The sequence below is a fragment of the Triticum aestivum genome, chromosome 3A (genome assembly GCF_018294505.1).
Source record: "Triticum aestivum cultivar Chinese Spring chromosome 3A, IWGSC CS RefSeq v2.1, whole genome shotgun sequence".
In the NCBI taxonomy this organism is placed as follows: domain Eukaryota; kingdom Viridiplantae; phylum Streptophyta; class Magnoliopsida; order Poales; family Poaceae; genus Triticum; species Triticum aestivum.
In genome coordinates this window covers 633,046,409-633,065,564 of record NC_057800.1, presented here as the reverse complement: position 1 = coordinate 633,065,564, position 19,156 = coordinate 633,046,409, and the positions used below count along the sequence as shown (strand labels likewise).

The 19,156-nt window shown below is 46.5% G+C and overlaps 1 protein-coding gene and 1 pseudogene across 1 annotated transcript; both read left to right on the top strand.

Annotated features, from left to right (window-relative positions):
* The first annotated feature begins 8,194 nt into the window (after positions 1-8,194).
* LOC123062759 (amidophosphoribosyltransferase, chloroplastic) lies at positions 8,195-10,141 on the top strand. Its single transcript, XM_044486410.1, has one exon. The coding sequence runs from the start codon at positions 8,261-8,263 to the stop codon at positions 9,911-9,913; it is 1,653 nt and encodes a 550-aa protein (XP_044342345.1). The 5' UTR covers positions 8,195-8,260; the 3' UTR covers positions 9,914-10,141.
* Positions 10,142-11,583: 1,442 nt separating this feature from the next.
* On the top strand, positions 11,584-18,918 carry LOC123057052 (protein FAR1-RELATED SEQUENCE 11-like; annotated as a pseudogene).
* The last annotated feature ends 238 nt before the right edge of the window (positions 18,919-19,156 follow it).

Below are 19,156 nucleotides of genomic sequence, written 5' to 3'. Positions count from 1 at the left end.
ACTAGTCTCATATGTTGCTTTTGATAGCTCAAACAAATCTAAGTGAAGAACATGAGCATAAAAATTTTCTTCTCTCAAAATAATTTAAGTGAAGCAAGAGAGAATTTCTTAAAAAATTACTAACTCTAAAAAAACGAAGTGAAGAATGTGAGCATTTCTTCAAAAATGCTAAAGCACATCGTGCTCAAAAAGATATAAGTGAAGCACTAGAGCAATTCCATAGCTCATAAAGATTTAAGTGAAGCATATAGAGCAATTATAACAAGTCATAGCATAATTTTGGCTCCCTCAAATAGGTGTGTCCAGCAAGGATTCATTACTAAAGACACAAAGCAAAACAAGCAAAGACTCATATCATACAATACGCTCCAAGCAAAACTCATAATATGTGACGAATAAAAATATAGTTTCAAGTAAAATACCGATGGTTGTTAGAAGAAAGAGGGAATGCCACTTGGGGCATCCCCAAGCTTAGTTGCTTGATACTTCTTGAACAATATCTTGGGGTGCCATGGGCATCCCCAAGCTTAGCCTTTTGCTAATCCTTATTCCTTCATCCATCGTAAAGTCACCCAAAACTTGAAAACTTCAATCACACAAAACTCAACAAAACCTTTGTGAGATCCGTTAGTATAAGAAAGCAAATCACTACTATAACTACTGTTGCAAACCCATTCATATTTTACTTTCGCATTATATGTATTGTATTCCAACTTTTCTATGGCAAAAACTCTTCAAAGAAAACCGTAGAATCATCAAAACAAGCACACAACACAAAGAAAACAAAATTTGTCAAAAACAGAATGGTCTGTAGCAATCTGGATATTTCGAGTACTTCCGTAACTCCAAAAATTCTGACAAATTAGGACAACGTGATAAACTTGTATATTAATCTTCTGCAAAAACAACCAGTATTTTATCGTGCTTATGCTAAAAATGAAAATTATTTTTCTAAGCGCAAAAGTTTCTGTTTTTCAGCAAGATCAAAACAACTATCACCCAACATGATCCTAAAGGTTTTACTTGCACAAACACTAATTAAAACACAAAAAACACAATCATAATGGTAACATAATTGTGGAAACACTCAAGAACATAAAGAAAAAGACAAAAATAAATTTTATTCATTGGGTTGCCTCCCAACAAACTCTTTCTTTATAGCCATCAAGATAGGCTTGCGATTTTATTGACGCTCACATGAAAGATAATAATTGAAACATAAAGAGAGCATCATAAAACATGTGACAAACACATTTAAGTCTAACATACTTCCTATGCATAGAAATTTTATAGGCAAACAAATTATCAAGACAAGAAATATCTAGCATATGCATAGGAGAGAAATAAAACATTGACAATCTCAACATAACAAGAGGCAAGCTAGTAACATGAAAATTTCTACAATCATTTTTTCCTCTCTCATAATAATTACATGTAAGACATAATCAAATTAAATAATATAGCTATCATATTTTTTTTTCTTCATGATCCATATGCATGCAAAGTTGACACTCTTCCAAAATAGTGGGATTATCATCAAATAAAGTCATGACCTCTCCGAACCCACCTTTATCAAAAAATTCATAAGATTGAACATTCTCCAAATTTGTGGGATTATTTTTACCTAAAGTTGGTGCTCTTCCAATCCCACTTTCAATATTATCGCAAACATATTCATCATGAGGCTTAAACAAATTTTCAAGATCATAAACATCATCACCCCAATCATGATCATTGCAACAAGTAGTGGACATAGATAAAGAAGCATCCCCAAGCTTGGGGTTTTGCATAGTGTTAGCGCAATTGACATTAATAGAATTTATAATAACATCATTGCAATCATACTTTTCATTCAAGGAGGTATCATGATTCACTTTATAAATTCCTTAGTTTAACAATTCATCACAATTTTCAGACTCACGAATCTCAAGAAAAACTTCATAAAGATAATCTAGTGCACTCAAGTCACTAGCAATTGGTTCATCCTAATTGGATTGAAAATATTAGCAAGTTTATGAGGATCCATATCAATAGGTTTTTAGCAAGCAAAGATGCAAACAAATAGAAGGCACATGGCAACACAACCAAACATAATATCGAACGAGAAAAAGGCGAATGAAAAAGAGGGCAAATAAAATGGCAAATTTTTGTGAAGTGGGGGAGATGAAAATGAGAGGCAAATGGCAAATAATGTAAATTGCACAGAGATGAGATTTGTGATTAGGAACCTGGTAGATGTTGATGATGTCTCCCTGGCAACGGCGCCAAAAATTCCTTTTGATGCGGCTTGAACTACGTCGGTATTTCCCCAAAGAGGGAGGGATGATGCATCACAACTACAGTTGGTATTTCCCTCAGTGATGAGACCAAGGTTATCAAACCAGTAGGAGAACCACGCAACACCACGTAAACAACTCCTGCACACAAAAAACAAATACTTGCAACCCGACGTAAGAGAAGGGTTGTCAATCCCTCACGGGTAAAACAATAGGTAAAATTGTAGTAGATCGGATAAATAGATCTCGCAGGAACGCCAGACAAAATAATTAAATAAAAACTACAGCAAGGTATTTTTGGGTTTTTGGATTAATAAATCTAAAAATAAAAGCAAATAAAAATAGATCGCGAAGGCAAATATAATAAAGAAGGGACCCGGGGGCCGTAGGTTTCACTGGTGGCTTCTCTCGAGAAAAATAGCAACGGTGGGTAAATAAATTACTTTTGGGCAATTGGTAGAACTTCAAATAATCATGACGATATCCAGGCAATGATCATTATATAGGCATCACGTCCAAAATTAGTAGACCGACTCATGCCTACATCTACTACTATTACTCCACACATCGACCGCTATCCAGCATGCATCTAGTGTATTAAGTTCATGGAGAAATGAAATAATGCAATAAGAATGATGACATGATGTAGACAAGATCTATTTATGTAGAAATAGACCCCATCTTGTTATCCTTAATAGCAACGACACATACGTGTCAGTTTCCCTTCTGTCACTGGGATCAAGTACCGTAAGATCGAACCCATCACAAAGCACCTCTTCCCATGGCAGGAAAAATCAATCTGGTTGGCCTAACTAAACCAAAGATTCGAAGAAGAAATACGAGGCTATAAGAGATCAAAAGACTCAAATAACTTTCATGGATAAAAACAAAGATCTGATGATAAACTCAAAGTTCATCGGATCTTAAAACACACCGCAAAAAGAGTTACATCAAATAGATCTCCAAGAGACCATTGTATTGAGAATCAAGAGAGAGAGATGAAGCCATCTAGCTACTAACTACGGACCCAAAGGTCTACAAAAGACTACTCACGTATCATCGGAGAGGCATCAATGAGGATGATGAACCCCTCCATGATGGTGTCTAGATTAGATCTGGTGTTTCTGAAATTTTCGACGGCTGAAATTGATTTTCGTCGACTTCCCTAGGGTTTCTGGAATATTGGGGTAATTATAGAGCAAATATAAAAAGACCCAAAGGGGCAGATCCAACTGATCTCGGCCATCAAATTAAGTCAATCCAACGACCTAAACTGCTCCAATGGCGAGCGTTCAACGTGTTTAACATGTAATTAATATCATATCAAATATTGCATTACTCATAGAATTAACACACAAATAATAGCATACCTAATATCCGCGTGCAATTAATATATTTTCTAAATAATAACGTGTGTTGCACGTGCGCATTTACTAGTTATAGAGCAAAGAGGCAGTGCGGGAGGCCACCGAGGTGGGCACAACCCACCTGGGCGCGCATGGGTGCCAGGCGCGCCCTGGTGGGTTGTGCCCCCCTCGGGGCACCCCCCAGGTGCTTCTCCGGCCCATTGGGTGTCTTCTGGTCCATAAAAATTTCACAAAAAAGTTTCGCTACATTTAGACTCTGTTTGATATTGCTGTTCTGCGATGTAAAAAACAAGCAAAAACAACAACTGGCACTGGGCACTATGTCAATAGGTTAGTAACAAAAAATGATTGTAAAACATTCAAAAATGATAAATATAACAGCATGAAACAATCAAAAATTATAGATACGTTGGAGACGTATCACATACCACGTATAAGTCGACGTGCGGAGATGGCGGAGTGGACTGCGTGCCACGGCACTACGGCTCGAAGGGGTAACGCAACAGCAGCACGCTAGTCCGAGCGGCTATAGGGAAGACCTTAGAGCGATGGCGTTGACCGCGTGTCGCGGCGCTATGAAAAGAAGAGGCGACGCAATGACGTCATGAGGGTCGGTTCTACCGCAGGGGCGGCCTCGGAGCAACGTTGTGAACCGTGTGTCACGACACTACGGCTTGAGGGGGCGACGATGCGGCAACGTTCAAGTCGATGCAGCAGCGGGGAGAACCACGGGGCGGCGGCGCTGCGGCCCGACGGGGCGACGCAGTGGCAACCCGCTGCTCGATCGATGGAGAGACGCGCATACTTGGGGAGGATCTTCACAAAACTGACGAAGGCCCGCACAAATCAGGTTGATCGTGCGACGCGGATGAAGGCACGTATACAGTTGATTAGACTGGGCATGCAATGAAGATGAAGTGGATCGAGGAGAGAGTGGCGGTAGCAAAGTGCACTTGGACCACGATGCGCGTCGGCCGCAGACGAAAAGGGAGCTTCTGATTGATTGATTCCAGCTGGATTACTTTCTTTATAATATATATAGGTTTGGCCCTTTCGAATTCGAATAAAACATCAACAATCGGAACTTAAGTTCCGGTTGTGACGTCAAAGTTGGAGTGGAGGCGCGAAGGTCGAAGCAGCGGGAGGCGACGCAAACAAATCTTAGATTGAAAAAAAAACACGATCAAGACGACCAGTGAGAGAGAAAACCCACATTAATGGATTGGAAAAAAGACTCTCTAGGATAGCCGGTCAACACGACTGGCAGACAAACACTAATTATGGGAGGCACGACCCTGGCGCCGATCATGGAAACTGACCGCCCCGAGAGCGGCGCGGAGCGGAAGCGACGGCGACGTTTAGGGTTTGGATCGGTTAGCCTGAAACGGGCAAGACGAGTAGAGGAATTGATGGAATTAAAGATATATTGCTTGAGTCTCGTGGACGTATATATTAAAGGTGCATGATCATTTTGGAATACAAAACAAGGTAAAACAAATCCTAGTCTATCCTATGTTTTCTAAACAATTACAAAACTCAACACCCCGTTGTGAATCGTATTAGGTCTCGCCTACAACGTGACATGGCCGTTGGCGAGTTTTTTCATTGTTTTTTCTTATATTTTCACTGTTTTGCATTGGTTTAATTTGGGGTTTCATTGGGTTTTTATCGGGGTTTCTTCGGGTTTTCTTGTTTTCTCCTTTTTTTTTAAACACACGTCTAATTTTTTATATATACTGTACATTTTTCGTATACACTAGGAACATTTTTTATAGAGCTTTTTTATACATGTGTAAAATTTGGTAAATACATTATAACCATTTTTTTCAAATATATGTAGTGATGTCTATCTATTTTATACATGTTGTGCATATTTTGTATACATCTAAAACATTTTTATATGTGTTTAAGATTTTTGTAAATACATGATTAATATTTATTCAAATACATATTTTGAACATTTTTTAAAATACGTGTTAAATTTTTTTAATACATGTTGAAACATTTTTCTGAATTGTACAAACATTTTATTTAAACTATGTGATATATTTAAAAAAATAACATAAACTTCTGTTTGAAATATTGTGCAATTTTTAAAATCTACATGATTCTTTTTTACATTTTATATCATTATTTAAAATGTTGCATACATTTTTTTGAAACGCATGACCATTTTAAAGATGTCACAAGCATTTATTTCTGAATGGTACAAATATTTTCTAAAAATTGGGGCGACAATTTTTTACACTGCATCAACATTTTTTAAATGCGAGAGCAACACTTCAAATAAATAAATAAATTATTTTCTCAGTATATATAAATTTAGTATTTTCAAGACATTAACAAAATTAGGATAGAAAAAAAGCACGTGCATGACATCGTTGTGATGAAACCGCATCGTAACTGGGCCATCCCACTACCGCTCTCTCGCTGAAGGTGAGACCTGGACTCGGCCCCAAATTTTTAATGCACAGGACTCTCGGGCCCTCGGGCCAGCCAATTCTCGCAGGCCAACACGGGATTCCTCGTCGCACATCTGATCTCATCAAAAAACAAATCCAGTCAGACGTACGCCGACGAGACACGAGCACACGGGACAGCACCACGGACTCTTCCGACCAACGCAGCGCTGCACGGGCGACCACACAGGACGAAGCATCCTGGTGCGGGCCCTTGCCAGTTGCCACGCCGATGGACGATTGTTTCCGCCAGTTGCAGCTTGCGGTTTCCCGTAGCATGCCGCCCGGCGCGGTGGCGAAGGAAGCGGCGGATGAGCCGTGAACGGACGAGGCGCCGGCTGGGGCGAGCACCACTCGAGTCGAGGGAACGGGTGGCGGCGAGAGTTCCGAGAGATTCCGTCGCTCGCCGATGCCCGCTGGACTCTAGCGCGTCCCACCACCTGTTCCGGTTCCGGCCGCGCGCCCGTCTGGTGTTCGCGTGCCGTGAGACGGCGACGGAATCACGCAACGCAGCGCCTCACCCTCGTCCCGCCGGGACGATTCCAGGACGACCTGTGTGTCGAGCGACCGTCGTCCGTTCTAGCGCCGGTTTCGTACGGCGTGGAGCTCTCTATCCGGATGAGGCGATCAGGCGAACCTTCAGATTCGACGGCGACTCGTGTTCGATATGCGCCGCGAGTTTTTCCCGGCCAATCGAGAAGGAGGCCCGAGTTCTGAAGGCAAGGATAAACTTGGACGGAGGGGCTCACCTGCTCCACGACGAAAGCCATCCCGTGGCGACTCTATCCTACAAACACCAACGTTCCAAAAGGGCGGAGGAAGATCGACGTCTACGTGGGCCGTGTGGCCCGCATCCCGTTTGACATACATATCCGCTGCCTGTAAACCTGTGGGGCCGCATGCCTGTAAACGTGAAAGGGCTGGACCATATGACGACCCACACCACTTGACCGGCTAGCGGTCTGGCCGGCTCAGGGGCGGGCCCCAGTGTCAGCGCCCAGTGGGCCTGCCTTCTCGAGCCCGCGCAAAGCAGCTAGCCAGGGAAGAATTGAATTGACGGTCGAGATCTGCTTGATGAAAGAGGCGTCAACGTAGTCAAAAGACGGCTTCAGCCTCATCTTCTAGCTTGGCGGCTGATCGAAAGGCATGGCGCACTAGGAAGGAAATTCCGCGCTTTCATGAACCGTCATAAGTGGTCGCAGGACCGCTCCTCGAATCCAGAAGATTAATTGGAATAGTATTAATTCTTGCCCACAAATAGCACTTAAGACAAAATTTATATCCCTCCAAAGAAGACACAAGATTAGGCGCTTATCCAGCCAAGAATTGGGAGCAAATGATTCTATTCCGTAGTTTGCTTCTAGTTGCATCCAAAGAAAACGTAGAAATGTTATGTCTCGGTTTCTGAATATAAGTCTTTTTTCTATATTATAATATGAACTACATATGCATACATATAGACATTTTTTTACCATAGTACAGACGCAACCGTTTATATACACGCGCATACACTCATACTTATGAACGCATACCCGCACATTCTATGAGCACCTTCGCAAGACTGAGCCGGCATATCATCCTGAAATATACGAAATCATTGTAGGCACCTCGTCGTCGACGGGAATGTCTTCTCCCACTAAATGCGCATCACCGGAAATCCTGAAATAAATTCAGGAATAAATGCGAGCACCGGGACTTGAACCTGATGGGTTGCGATATCACAGTCCCTGTAATCATCCAGCCACATGTTGATTTGCTATATAGACATATTTTTGCTCCGTACGTAGTTCATATTGGAATTGGAATCTCGGAGGGAGGCATATATAGTTGCCATACCATGAATTTAAAAGAGAAACAGAATTTGCGTGACCACATATATCTCTACTCGTGAATTTGAAGAAAAACCAAATATTGGATCGAGAGAAAAAAAACTGAAAGAAAACAGCAAATCAAACAGACAGAGATTCTGTCCTTTCATTTTACCCAAAATCCAGAGTAGAAAATGACGATAGGAGTCAAATATCGTGGAATCACTCGTGCGTAGGGCATACGGCCTCCACACGCCTGGCGGCGACCCCTTTAAATCCTGTCCGTTCACACGCCTTCGGGAGGGCATCCTCGAGAGCCCTCACCCTCCCAATCCCGCCGCGCTCCAGGGATGGCCGCCGCCGCCGCCACCACCACCACCACCGCCACCGCCGCCACACCCTCCTCCCGTCCCCTCCGCGCGCCCCCCGCGCCGTCCACCGTCCATCGACAGCTCAGGTGCCACGCCGGCCCCAGCCCCTCGCTCCTCGCGCTGCGCCACCGCGCCGCCCGCGCCCCGCCGGCCCGGGCCCTGCTCGACAAGGTCACGCCCTTCAACTTCGGCGAGGAGGAGGACGACGGCGGCGACGACCACCCCCGCGAGGAGTGCGGCGTGTTCGGCGTCGTGGGCGACCCGGAGGCGTCGTCGCTCTGCTATCTCGGCCTGCAGAAGCTGCAGCATCGCGGGGAGGAGGGCGCCGGCATCTGCGCCGCCGGGGACGACGGCAAGCTCAAGTCCGTGACGGGGCTGGGGCTCGTCAGCGACGTGTTCAGGGACCCGGCGCACCTCGGGAGCCTCCCCGGGCAGGCCGCCATCGGCCACGTCCGCTACTCCACCTCCGGCGGCCAGGCCCAGCTGTGCAACGTGCAGCCGTTCCTCGCCGGGTACCGGTTCGGGCAGCTCGCCGTGGCGCACAACGGCAACCTGGTGAACTACCTGCCGCTGCGCCACAAGCTGGAGGCGCAGGGCTCCATCTTCAACAACTCGTCGGACACGGAGGTCATCCTCCACCTCATCGCCACGTCGCTCTCGCGCCCGCTGCTTGCCCGCATCTGCGACGCCTGCGAGCGCCTCCAGGGCGCCTACTCGCTGCTCTTCCTCACGGCCGACAAGCTCTTCGCCGTGCGCGACCCCTTCGGCTTCCGCCCGCTGGTCATGGGCCGCCGCCCCAACGGCGCCGTCGTGTTCGCGTCGGAGACCTGCGCGCTCGACCTCATCGACGCCGTGTACGAGCGGGAGGTGGAGCCCGGGGAGGTGATCGTCGTGGACCGCCGGGACATGTCCGTGTCCTCGGCCTGCCTCGTCCCGCACCGCCCGCGCAAGTCGTGCGTGTTCGAGCACATTTACTTCGCGCTGCCCAATTCCATCGTGTTCGGGCACGCCGTCCACGAGCGGCGCACCGCCTACGGCCGCGCGCTGGCCGAGGAGTCCCCCGCCCCGACCGCCGACGTGGTCATCCCCGTGCCGGACTCTGGCTTCTACGCGGCGCTCGGCTTCGCGCAGGCCTCGGGGCTCGAGTTCCAGCAGGGGCTCATCCGGTCGCATTACACCGGCCGCAGCTTCATCCAGCCGACGCAGGCGATCCGCGACCTCGCCGTGAAGCTCAAGCTCGCGCCCGTGCGCGGCGTCATCACGGGCAAGAGCGTGGTCGTGGTCGACGACTCGATCGTGCGCGGCACCACGTCGAGCAAGATCGTGCGCCTGCTCCGCGACGCCGGGGCCCGCGAGGTGCACATGCGCATCTCCAGCCCGCCGGTGGTGGGCCGATGCCACTACGGCATCGACACGCCGGACGAGAAGGAGCTGATATCCAACCGGCTGGACGTCGAGGGCGTGCGCGAGATGATCGGCTGCGACTCGCTCGGCTTCCTTTCGCTGGACAAGCTCCACAGCATCTACGGCGACGAGGCGGACGAGCTCTGCGACGCCTGCTTCTCGCGGAACTACCCAGTGCCTATGCCGGAGAAGGTGCCGGCGATGGCATCCGCCGATGATGAAGACTGACCAGAATGTGCGACTAGGGAAGTGGCTCTGTACTCCGCATGCTTCTATAGGATTTTCGGCGTGGCGAACTGTGTCGTGGCAATTGCATTCTTCATCTGAATTTTTGCAGGTCTTAAGTTTGTATCGCTGAGCGGCTAGCATTCTTGGCCTCTCAAAATTGAGGTTTCGAAACCTTTTTCTTGGGTCAATTTATATACTGTAAGAAAGGTTGACAAGTCAGGCATCTAATATTGCTTCGTCGCCGGCGTGAATTGCTGATGAATTGCATTTTTCAAGCTCCTGCTGAATCGAGAGCATTTCTATTAGTTACTTACATCTGCAAAGCGAAGCAAAAAACCTCATGTGGAGTAGTATTAGTTGTGTATTGACGGCATGGAATTGACGGCATGGAACCTCATGTGAGTAGAAGTCAACCCGCAACATTCCTAGCTTGGACACTTAGGGTGCTTAAATCCAAGGGACTATTTTTAGTCTGATTAAAAATAGTTTTTTTAGAGGCTAAAGTTTCAAGCACCCCTGACTAAAGAAAGGCTAGGACTAAAATATGTATTAGAGGCTAGGACTAAAATTTTTTAGTCATAGGAAACCTACTAAAATATGTATTAGCCTTCTCTCTCCTCATTTAATTCCTCTCCTTTAATATATGCGAGTTCTGGATTGAAGGGTTTGAAGGATAATAAATGCTCAATAACTTAATTTTAGTCTCTTTAGTATTTGGATCCAAGCATGGGTGAGGCTAGCAAATTCTAGTCCCACTACTTTTAGTCATGGGACTAAAATGTATCAAGCACCCAACTAACTTGCATCTGGAACCAAGTAAATGAGCATGACATTGACATGTATCATGAGTCAAGTGTAATCTTGGCTACAACGACTATGCCATGAATGTGCACTTGAAACTCATGTTGCTGTCAGTTGTTAGCTTTGACATAATCAAATGTTGTCTCTGAAATCTCGGTACTCCTTGCGGATGATTCCGACATGTGCCACGCCGATTTTTCACGGGGACATTCTGTTTCTCTGAATGTTTTTAGTGTTATTATGGCTTCCCTGCCTGAGAGTAAGTGATGAAACCCATGATCCGATGCTGCTGCTATACCCTGTTAAAGCATCTACAAACAGCAAATCTGACGTTGGGCGTGTCTGTGGATAGTGACCGGGCACCTCTTAAATTTTCTCTCTATATCTGGATATCTCATTGTTCAATCCTTAAAACCATACAAAGCATGCAAAAGAAAAAAACCCTACTAAGTAGATCAACTATACTACTCCCTCCGTTTCTAAATATTTGTCTTTCTAAAAATTTCAACAAGTAACTACATACGGATGTATATAGACATATTTTAGAGTGTAGATTCACTTATTTTGCTTCGTATGTAGTCACTTGTTGATATCTCTAGAAAGACAAATATTTAGGAACGGAGGGAGTACTTGTCGTCGTTGGAGATGTCCACGATCTCCGTGTCAGGCTCCAGGTATACGGGCAACTCCGGCTCCTCTGCGTCGCCTCCGCCTCCTTCGTGTCCAGTTCGGCGAATAGCGTGTCGCTCACCACCCGTTCTTGCTGGATGAACTGTTTGTTGACCTCGACATAGGCCTCATCTTGGATTGACTCCAGAATGGCATGCTGCTTCGCCATCCCCGTTGCTTGGACGACCGCGAACTCCGGCATGGCGTCCTCCATGGTGAAGCGCCGGCGCCGGCTCCCCCGTGTCATCCTTCTCCAGATCCGACACCTCCATGGGAACCGGTTGCTGCTCCCCGTCCTCTTCCTCCCCTCCTTCTCCTCCGAGTCCGAAGGACTGCTATGCGGGCGTCGCGCCTCGCTCGGATCTCCTCTAGCATCTAGAGGCGGCACTCCAACGTTAGCATAGCCTAAGTGGTCTTCTTCTGTCGGGCCATGGCAGAGCCGGACGTCGAGGGAAGAGTGAGGCGGAGAGGTAGAAAGGTGGATGAGCTCGGGCTGGCGGCACAGAGAGAGAGAAAGTAGATGCGGCTAGGGCTAGGGGACACCGTCCGGCTTAAATAGCCGGACTTCGGCTCTCAAGCGGCGAGCCAGGGCGGCGCCACACGACGTTTACACCCCGTCGGAGGAGACGGCCGTCGGACCGTCGGGTTTCCGGCTGTTTTTCTATGGGACTCCAACGTCAGTGTGACGTGGCGGGTGCGCCCGATCACGTCTGGGCCGCCCCATATATGTCTCAAATTTGGGCTGGATATAAGGAGTAACGGTCAGCCCAGGCGTTTGAGGCGCCTGTCCGGGTCGCCTTTTTTTGGCCGTCAATGACCGAATCATCCGTCCGGATGTTTGAGAGAGGTTTGAGGTGCCCCGTTGTAGATGCTCTTAGGGCCATGGACAGCTGAACCCCACTATTTTCAGGTGCATCTGGCATGTTTTCATCTGTTAGGATATGCAAGCTAGTTCCATACATAGCTCGGGGACTGAGATGGCGTGGTTGGCTAAATTCGGGAACAACCATGAGGAGACATGATAGGCCGGCAATTGAACCGTTTTGTATGTTCTGTGTGACTGTGTGATCCATGGGTAAGCAGGGCTTGGTCTGCTCTCTGTCTGGGCCAAACTTGACACTCTATTTATCCCAATTTGTAAACCATGGTCATGTGTTGAGGTACGCTCTGCATGTTTCGGTATATTACTCCTAACTCGAGGGACATGAAAGCGCATCGCATTCGTGGCATATTTGAGGCCGTGTCAGTGTGCTCCTTGCCTAGCTTAGAACATGTCTAACCGACTCCTTAAAAGATGTTAGAGCATGATAAATTCGAGATTCTTCTTTAAACCGCATCTAACCGAACCCCTATCATTGTTAGAGGGTAATTTTTACCACGAAGACGCACTGACTCTCAAATATACTCGGTCGCCCATTTGTGGAGTAATCTTGGCCTCTTCTCATGCGCATGCGACCTCCCCACCCTGTGCTGCGTCATCGTTGGCGTAGCTTCCAACGACCACCCAATGCCTCCGTCAACACCCTCTTTGCCGCCCGCTTGCCCCACTTTGAGAAAGTCGCCGGTCACTGTCGGCATCGGAGTCGAGTTCTATGGCCAACACCACCGCATCGATCTCGTCGTCGGAAGCACGCACCAGATCATCTTCCTCCGAGCCTCTTCATCCACTGTCGGCCATCACGAAGCCCTATCGGCCACTAGTAGCTTGGCAACGGCTCAACGTCACCGGCCAGCTGTGACACCTCTGCCATCGTGTTCGGTGATCTACCTAGGTGAGTTTTTTTGTGCTATTTCATCTCGTCTTTTGTCTTGGCAATTGAACTGAACCGAGTCATTTCTAGTGTAGATGAAGGGGTTGAGGGAGATGATCTTCGAGGACTCTTCGTTGTCAGAGGAGGAGGAAGACGATGACGACTTGAAAATGGCCATTGGCATGTTCTTTAATGAATTTTTTTGGCAGCCGAAAAGAGGATCACAATTCGATCGTATACACACCAATCTAGATAGAGTGGAGGGTCATGCCAAGATTATGAGAGGTTACTTCAACCCCAGTGCAACCTATCTGTAGAAGTATTTACGTCAGCGATTTCGGATGCACACAAGTCTTTTCTCACCATTGAAAAGCTGCGGGAGAAGCACGATGATTGGTTCAAACTCGTGAGGAGTGCAGCCGAAGAGATAAGTGTGAGCTCTTTGATGAAGTGTATCGCTGATGTTCGAGTGCTTGCCTATGGGTGTTTGGCCGATGTCGTTGACAATTATGTCCGCGTTGGAGAAGGTACAATCTTGGAGGCCATTTGAAGATACACAAAAGACGTGATTGAGATCTTTGGGTTGGAGTACTTGAGGGCACCCACCAATGAAGAAACCGAGAGGCTGTTGGGATTGAGTAAGGAACGAGGATGGTTTGGGATGCTTGGATCAATTGATTGCATGCACTGGACATGGAAGTATTATCCTACGGGATGAAAAGATGAGTACAAAGACCACTTCAAAGATCCAACAATCATTCTTGAGACATTTGTATCGGAGGATCTATGTATTTGGCCTTTATTCTTTGGATTGTCTGGCTCTTCTAACGACATGATTTGGCTATTCAGATCACCACAGTTTGCTAGGCTTGTTTTCGGAGATGCTCTTTCTTGCAACTATGTTGTCAATGGTCGTGAGTACACGATAGGTTACTACCTTGCAGATGGAGCCACATTTATGAAGACAACCCTGCATCCTAAAGGTAACAAGAGGTTTCACTTTGCAATGTGTCAAGAGTCCAAAAGGAAGGATGTTGAAGAGCTTTCAGTGTGGTTCAGAAGCGATTTGGCATCATTTGTGGCCCTATTGAGCATTGAAACCCCCGAGGTCCTATAGCAAATAATGAGATGTTGCATCATTTTCTGTAACATGACCATTGAAGATGAATGAGTCATGCCGGATAACTTTTAGTACATCTTCATTGGGGATCCTGTTGAGCCGGAGCACGAAGCATACATGATACAAAGATTCCTCACGCTGCATAGAAGCATCAAGAACCGAGAAGTTCATACCCAGCTCCAAGATGATCTTGTTGAGCATCATTGGCAACTTTATACACTTCATAGTTGTGCTTTTATCATACTCTTCACTTCATTTGAACCCTTTCGTGTGTTTGGATTTGATTTTTTTTTGTAAACTCTCAATTTATAATATTCATGAATTGTGTGAACCTTAATTATTATTTTGGATTTAATATGTGCGCAAATATGTAGTTGAAATGTAGTATGTAAATTAAAACTAGGAATATTTAGCAAAAAAACAGTGAATTAAGTTTAGGGGATTTGTTAAGAACCACATCTTTTCTAGAGGGGCAAATATAGAGTGTCCTACATGCCACTTGGCGGTTTACTCCTCTAAATTATTAGGAATCGGCTAGAGATGCTCCTAACATTCGTATGTCTCGTCTGCTCTGTCTTTTCCGGGCGTGATTTCCTACACATACAGCAAAGATGTTTGATGCAGAACGACTGGGTTGGTGTTAGTGTTTTTCCATTGTGTTTTGGGTTGTATCCGAGAAACTCTTGTAATATTGTTGATTAATCAATAAAGCCTACGCTCTCTCAAAGAAAAAGGTCGTATATGCAGGCCAAGTGCAAACTCTGTGTAGGGCTACTAGTCAAAGAGAATGAAAAAGCAAATCACTGGGCCACAAAGGGGTAACACCAAGTCTCATCGTCACGTCCATGTGGGACGCCAGTACAACTTCTTGGCAGAGCAGGAGAATCCTGTATACTCTGCTCTTTTTTTCTTTTCTTTTTTTACGTGGAGGAGAAACAAGTTGTTCTCTTCACTCTTCAGAGTAAGCAAAAAGGGGAGTGCTTCGGTGCAACCCCTCTAAAACGTATAGTGGGTAGTATGGTAATTTCACATTAGGTATAGGAATACCCACCCGACGCCGTACGTCGCGCACGACGTCGTACGCCCGCCCGCGTATGCCGCACCCGTCGATGTACGCCCGCCCGCCCGCGTACCCGCACCTGTCGCCGTACGCCCTCACGTCTCGACGTTGGCGTCGACAGTTGTTGGAGGAAAAAAAAGACACGGTAGCCGCCGACGCCCGCCGTCGAAACCCTGAACCCTAACGCATCCATGCCGTCTCCACGTTGGCCCCCATCTGCACGAAGTCGCCGTCGCCCGAGTCGCGACCCAAACTGTTGGGTTTCGTAGTAATTTCAAAAAAATTCCTACGCACACGCAAGATCATGTGATGCATAGCAACGAGAGGGGAGAGTGTTGTCTACGTACCCACGCAGACCGACTGCGGAAGCGTTGACGCAACGTAGAGGAAGTAGTCGTACGTCTTCACGATCCAACCGATCAAGCACTGAAACTACGGCACCTCCGAGTTCGAGCACACGTTCAGCTCGATGACGATCCCCGGACTCCGATCCAGCAAAGTGTTGGGGAAGAGTTCCGTCAGCACGACGGCGTGGTGACGATCTTGATGCACTACAGCAGCAGGGCTTCGCCTAAACTCCGCTACAGTATTATCGAGGAATATGGTGGCTGGGGCGCCGCACACGGCTAAGGAATAGATCACGTGGATCAACTTGTGTCTTTCTGGGGTGCCTCTGCCTCAGTATATAAAGGATTAGAGAGGGGGAGGCTGGCCGGCCACAGGAGGCGCGCCAGGAGAGTCCTACTCCCTCTGGGAGTAGGATCCCCCCCCCCCAATCCTAGTTGGAATAGGACTCCTTGAGGGGGGGGGGAAAGAGAGAGAGGGAGCCGGCCACCTCTCCTAGTCCTAATAGGACTAGGGGAAGGGGGGAGGCGCACAGCCACCTTGGGCTGCTCCTTTCTCCTTTCCACTAAAGCCCACTAAGGCCCATATAGCTCCCGGGGGGTTCCGGTAACCTCCCGGTACTCTGGTAAAATCTCGATTTCACCCGGAACACTTTCGATATCCAAACATAGGCTTCCAATATATCAATCTTTATGTCTCGACCATTTCGAGACTCCTCGTCATGTCCATGATCACATCCGGGACTCAGTACATCAAAATGCATAAACTCATAATATAACTGTCATCGTAACCTTAAGCGTGCGGACCCTACGGGTTCGAGAACAATGTAGACATGACCGAGACATGTCTCCGGTCAATAACCAATAGCGGGACCTGGATGCCCATATTGGCTCCTACATATTCTACGAAGATCTTTATCGGTCAGACCGCATAACAACATACGTTGTTCCCTTTGTCATCGGTATGTTACTTGCCCGAGATTCGATCGTCGGTATCCCATACCTAGTTCAATCTCGTTGCCGGCAAGTCTCTTTACTCGTTCCGTAATACATCATCTCGCAACTAACTCATTTAGTTGCAATGCTTGCAAGGCTTAAGTGATGTGCATTACCGAGAGGGCCCAGAGATACCTCTCCGACAATCGGAGTGACAAAACCTAATCTTGAAATACGCCAACCCAACATCTACCTTTGGAGACACCTGTAATGCTCCTTTATAATCACCCATTTACGTTGTGACGTTTGGTAGCACCCGAAGTGTTCCTCCGGCAAACGGGAGTTGCATAATCTCATAGTTATAGGAACATGTATAAGTCATGAAGAAAGCAATAGCAACATACTAAACGATCGGGTGCTAAGCTAATGGAATGGGTCATGTCAATCAGATCATTCAACTAATGATGTGACCTCGTTAATCAAATAACAACTCTTTGTCTATGGTTAGGAAACATAACCATCTTTGATTAACGAGCTAGTCAAGTAGAGGCATACTAGTGACACTCTGTTTGTTTATGTATTCACACATGTATTTTGTTTCCGGTTAATACAATTTTAGCATGAATAATAAACATTTATCATGAAATAAGGAAATAAATAATAACTTTATTATTGCCTCTAGGACATATTTCCTTCACAAACAGGCCGCCGCGCGTGCCCCGGCGCCTTTACCGCTGTCGGTGCGCGTGCCCGCCGCCGCATTCCATTCCCGTCGCCCAGATGGCCGCCCACCCGCGATCTACGTCGTCGCCTCCCTCCGCGCACTATGCCTACTACGACCAGCCATCGTCCTCACGCCGTGGACACCTGCCTCCGCCGGCCAGCAACGTCACGCCGTCATCACGTTCGTCATCGGAGGAAATGGATCCGGCTGAAATCCTCGCCGCCGTGCAAGAGGTTGGTTTGAGACATTGTTGTGCTTGATAAGATAGTTGTTTTAGGGATGATGTTACACGGCGTTTGATTCATCGTACAATTTTTTTAACTATATATAGTTAGAGGAGGAGGGAGATTATGATGGTGATGATTACAGCGAGGACAACGAAACCTCGTCACGGAATATGGATGAACCTCGTGAGGAGAACTACATGAGTTTGGATGAATCTTATAGTGGCAATGTAAGTGTGATCAATGTTGATAAAACAATAAATATGAGGGGGTAAATATGATAGACCGCACGGAAAATTTAATATTTTTTGCATGATGCAGCAACATGGCGATGATGATGATGATATGGATATAGATGATTCATTTGCTGAAAGTGCACTCCGGGTATGTTATTAATAAAATCAGAGAAGAAATGACATAATAATCATATGAGCGCTTACATGTTTTTTTTTGCAATGCGCGCAGATGGACGAGGACGGGGACTTTGTGAGGAATATTGTGGACGATGAAAGTGACAAATCACACGTTGATGCATCTCATGATGACAGCTCCAGCAAAGTAAGTTTTGAAACTTACATCACTACAGTACATTTTAAAATTATAACTGACTGACATAAATGGTTTAATGCATTAATTTACAAGGAGATGTAGATGGTACAAGCGGGAATGATGAGCATGTTGGTGATGATCTGTTTAATTTTGACATCGGATTTGATGAATATCAGCAAGAATCATTGGACATGCATTGGAAGGTCATGAGGAAGACGTTCAAGTCACTAGGAGATGCTTACAATTTCTATAATTAGTATGCGTACGAGCGTGGTTTCAGCGTAAGAAATGACTCACTGAAATATTCGAAAGGTCCTAAGGCAACTAAGCGCTTGAGAAAGTATGTGTGTGCGAGAGCTGGGAAACGACAGGTAAAACGTTGTACAATGGAAGGCAGGACCCGCAGGCTGAGAGGGGAGACTCGTTGCTTCTGCGATGCGCATATAACTTTGAAGCTTGATAAAGAGCGTGACGTTTGGTATGTCAGCAGTTTCAATGATGATCACAGTCACGTTCTAGCTAGACCGGATGAAGTCATGTTTCTTCGGTCTCACAATCAGATAAAAGAATATCAAAAGGCTGAGATCTTAACCATGGCAGGTGCTGGAATCAGGAAACATATGATTTATGATCAACTCGTTGCGCGCTCCGGGTCATATGCAAAGGTTGGTTTTGGGAGGAAGAAGCTTTATAACATGTGTTATAGAGAAAAAATGAAGTTGCTTACACAAGGTGATGCAGACACTGCCATTGGGATCATGATGACCAGAAAAGAGAGAGATCCAGATTTCTTCTTTGAGCACACCGTCGATGTGAAGGAAGGTTGAAAAACATATTCTGGTGTGATTCTCAATCACGTCGAGACTATGTTGACTACGGTGATGTGACAGTCTTCGACAGCACATACAGGATGAATAGGTATGGCATGCCATTTATACCTTTTGTCGGTCTGAACAACCACCGTTGCACCACGATATTCGGTTGTGCTCTTGTGTCTGACGAGACGGAAGATACATATGTCTGGCTGCTTCCGACATTTTTGAGGGCTCACTGTCAGAAGAGGCC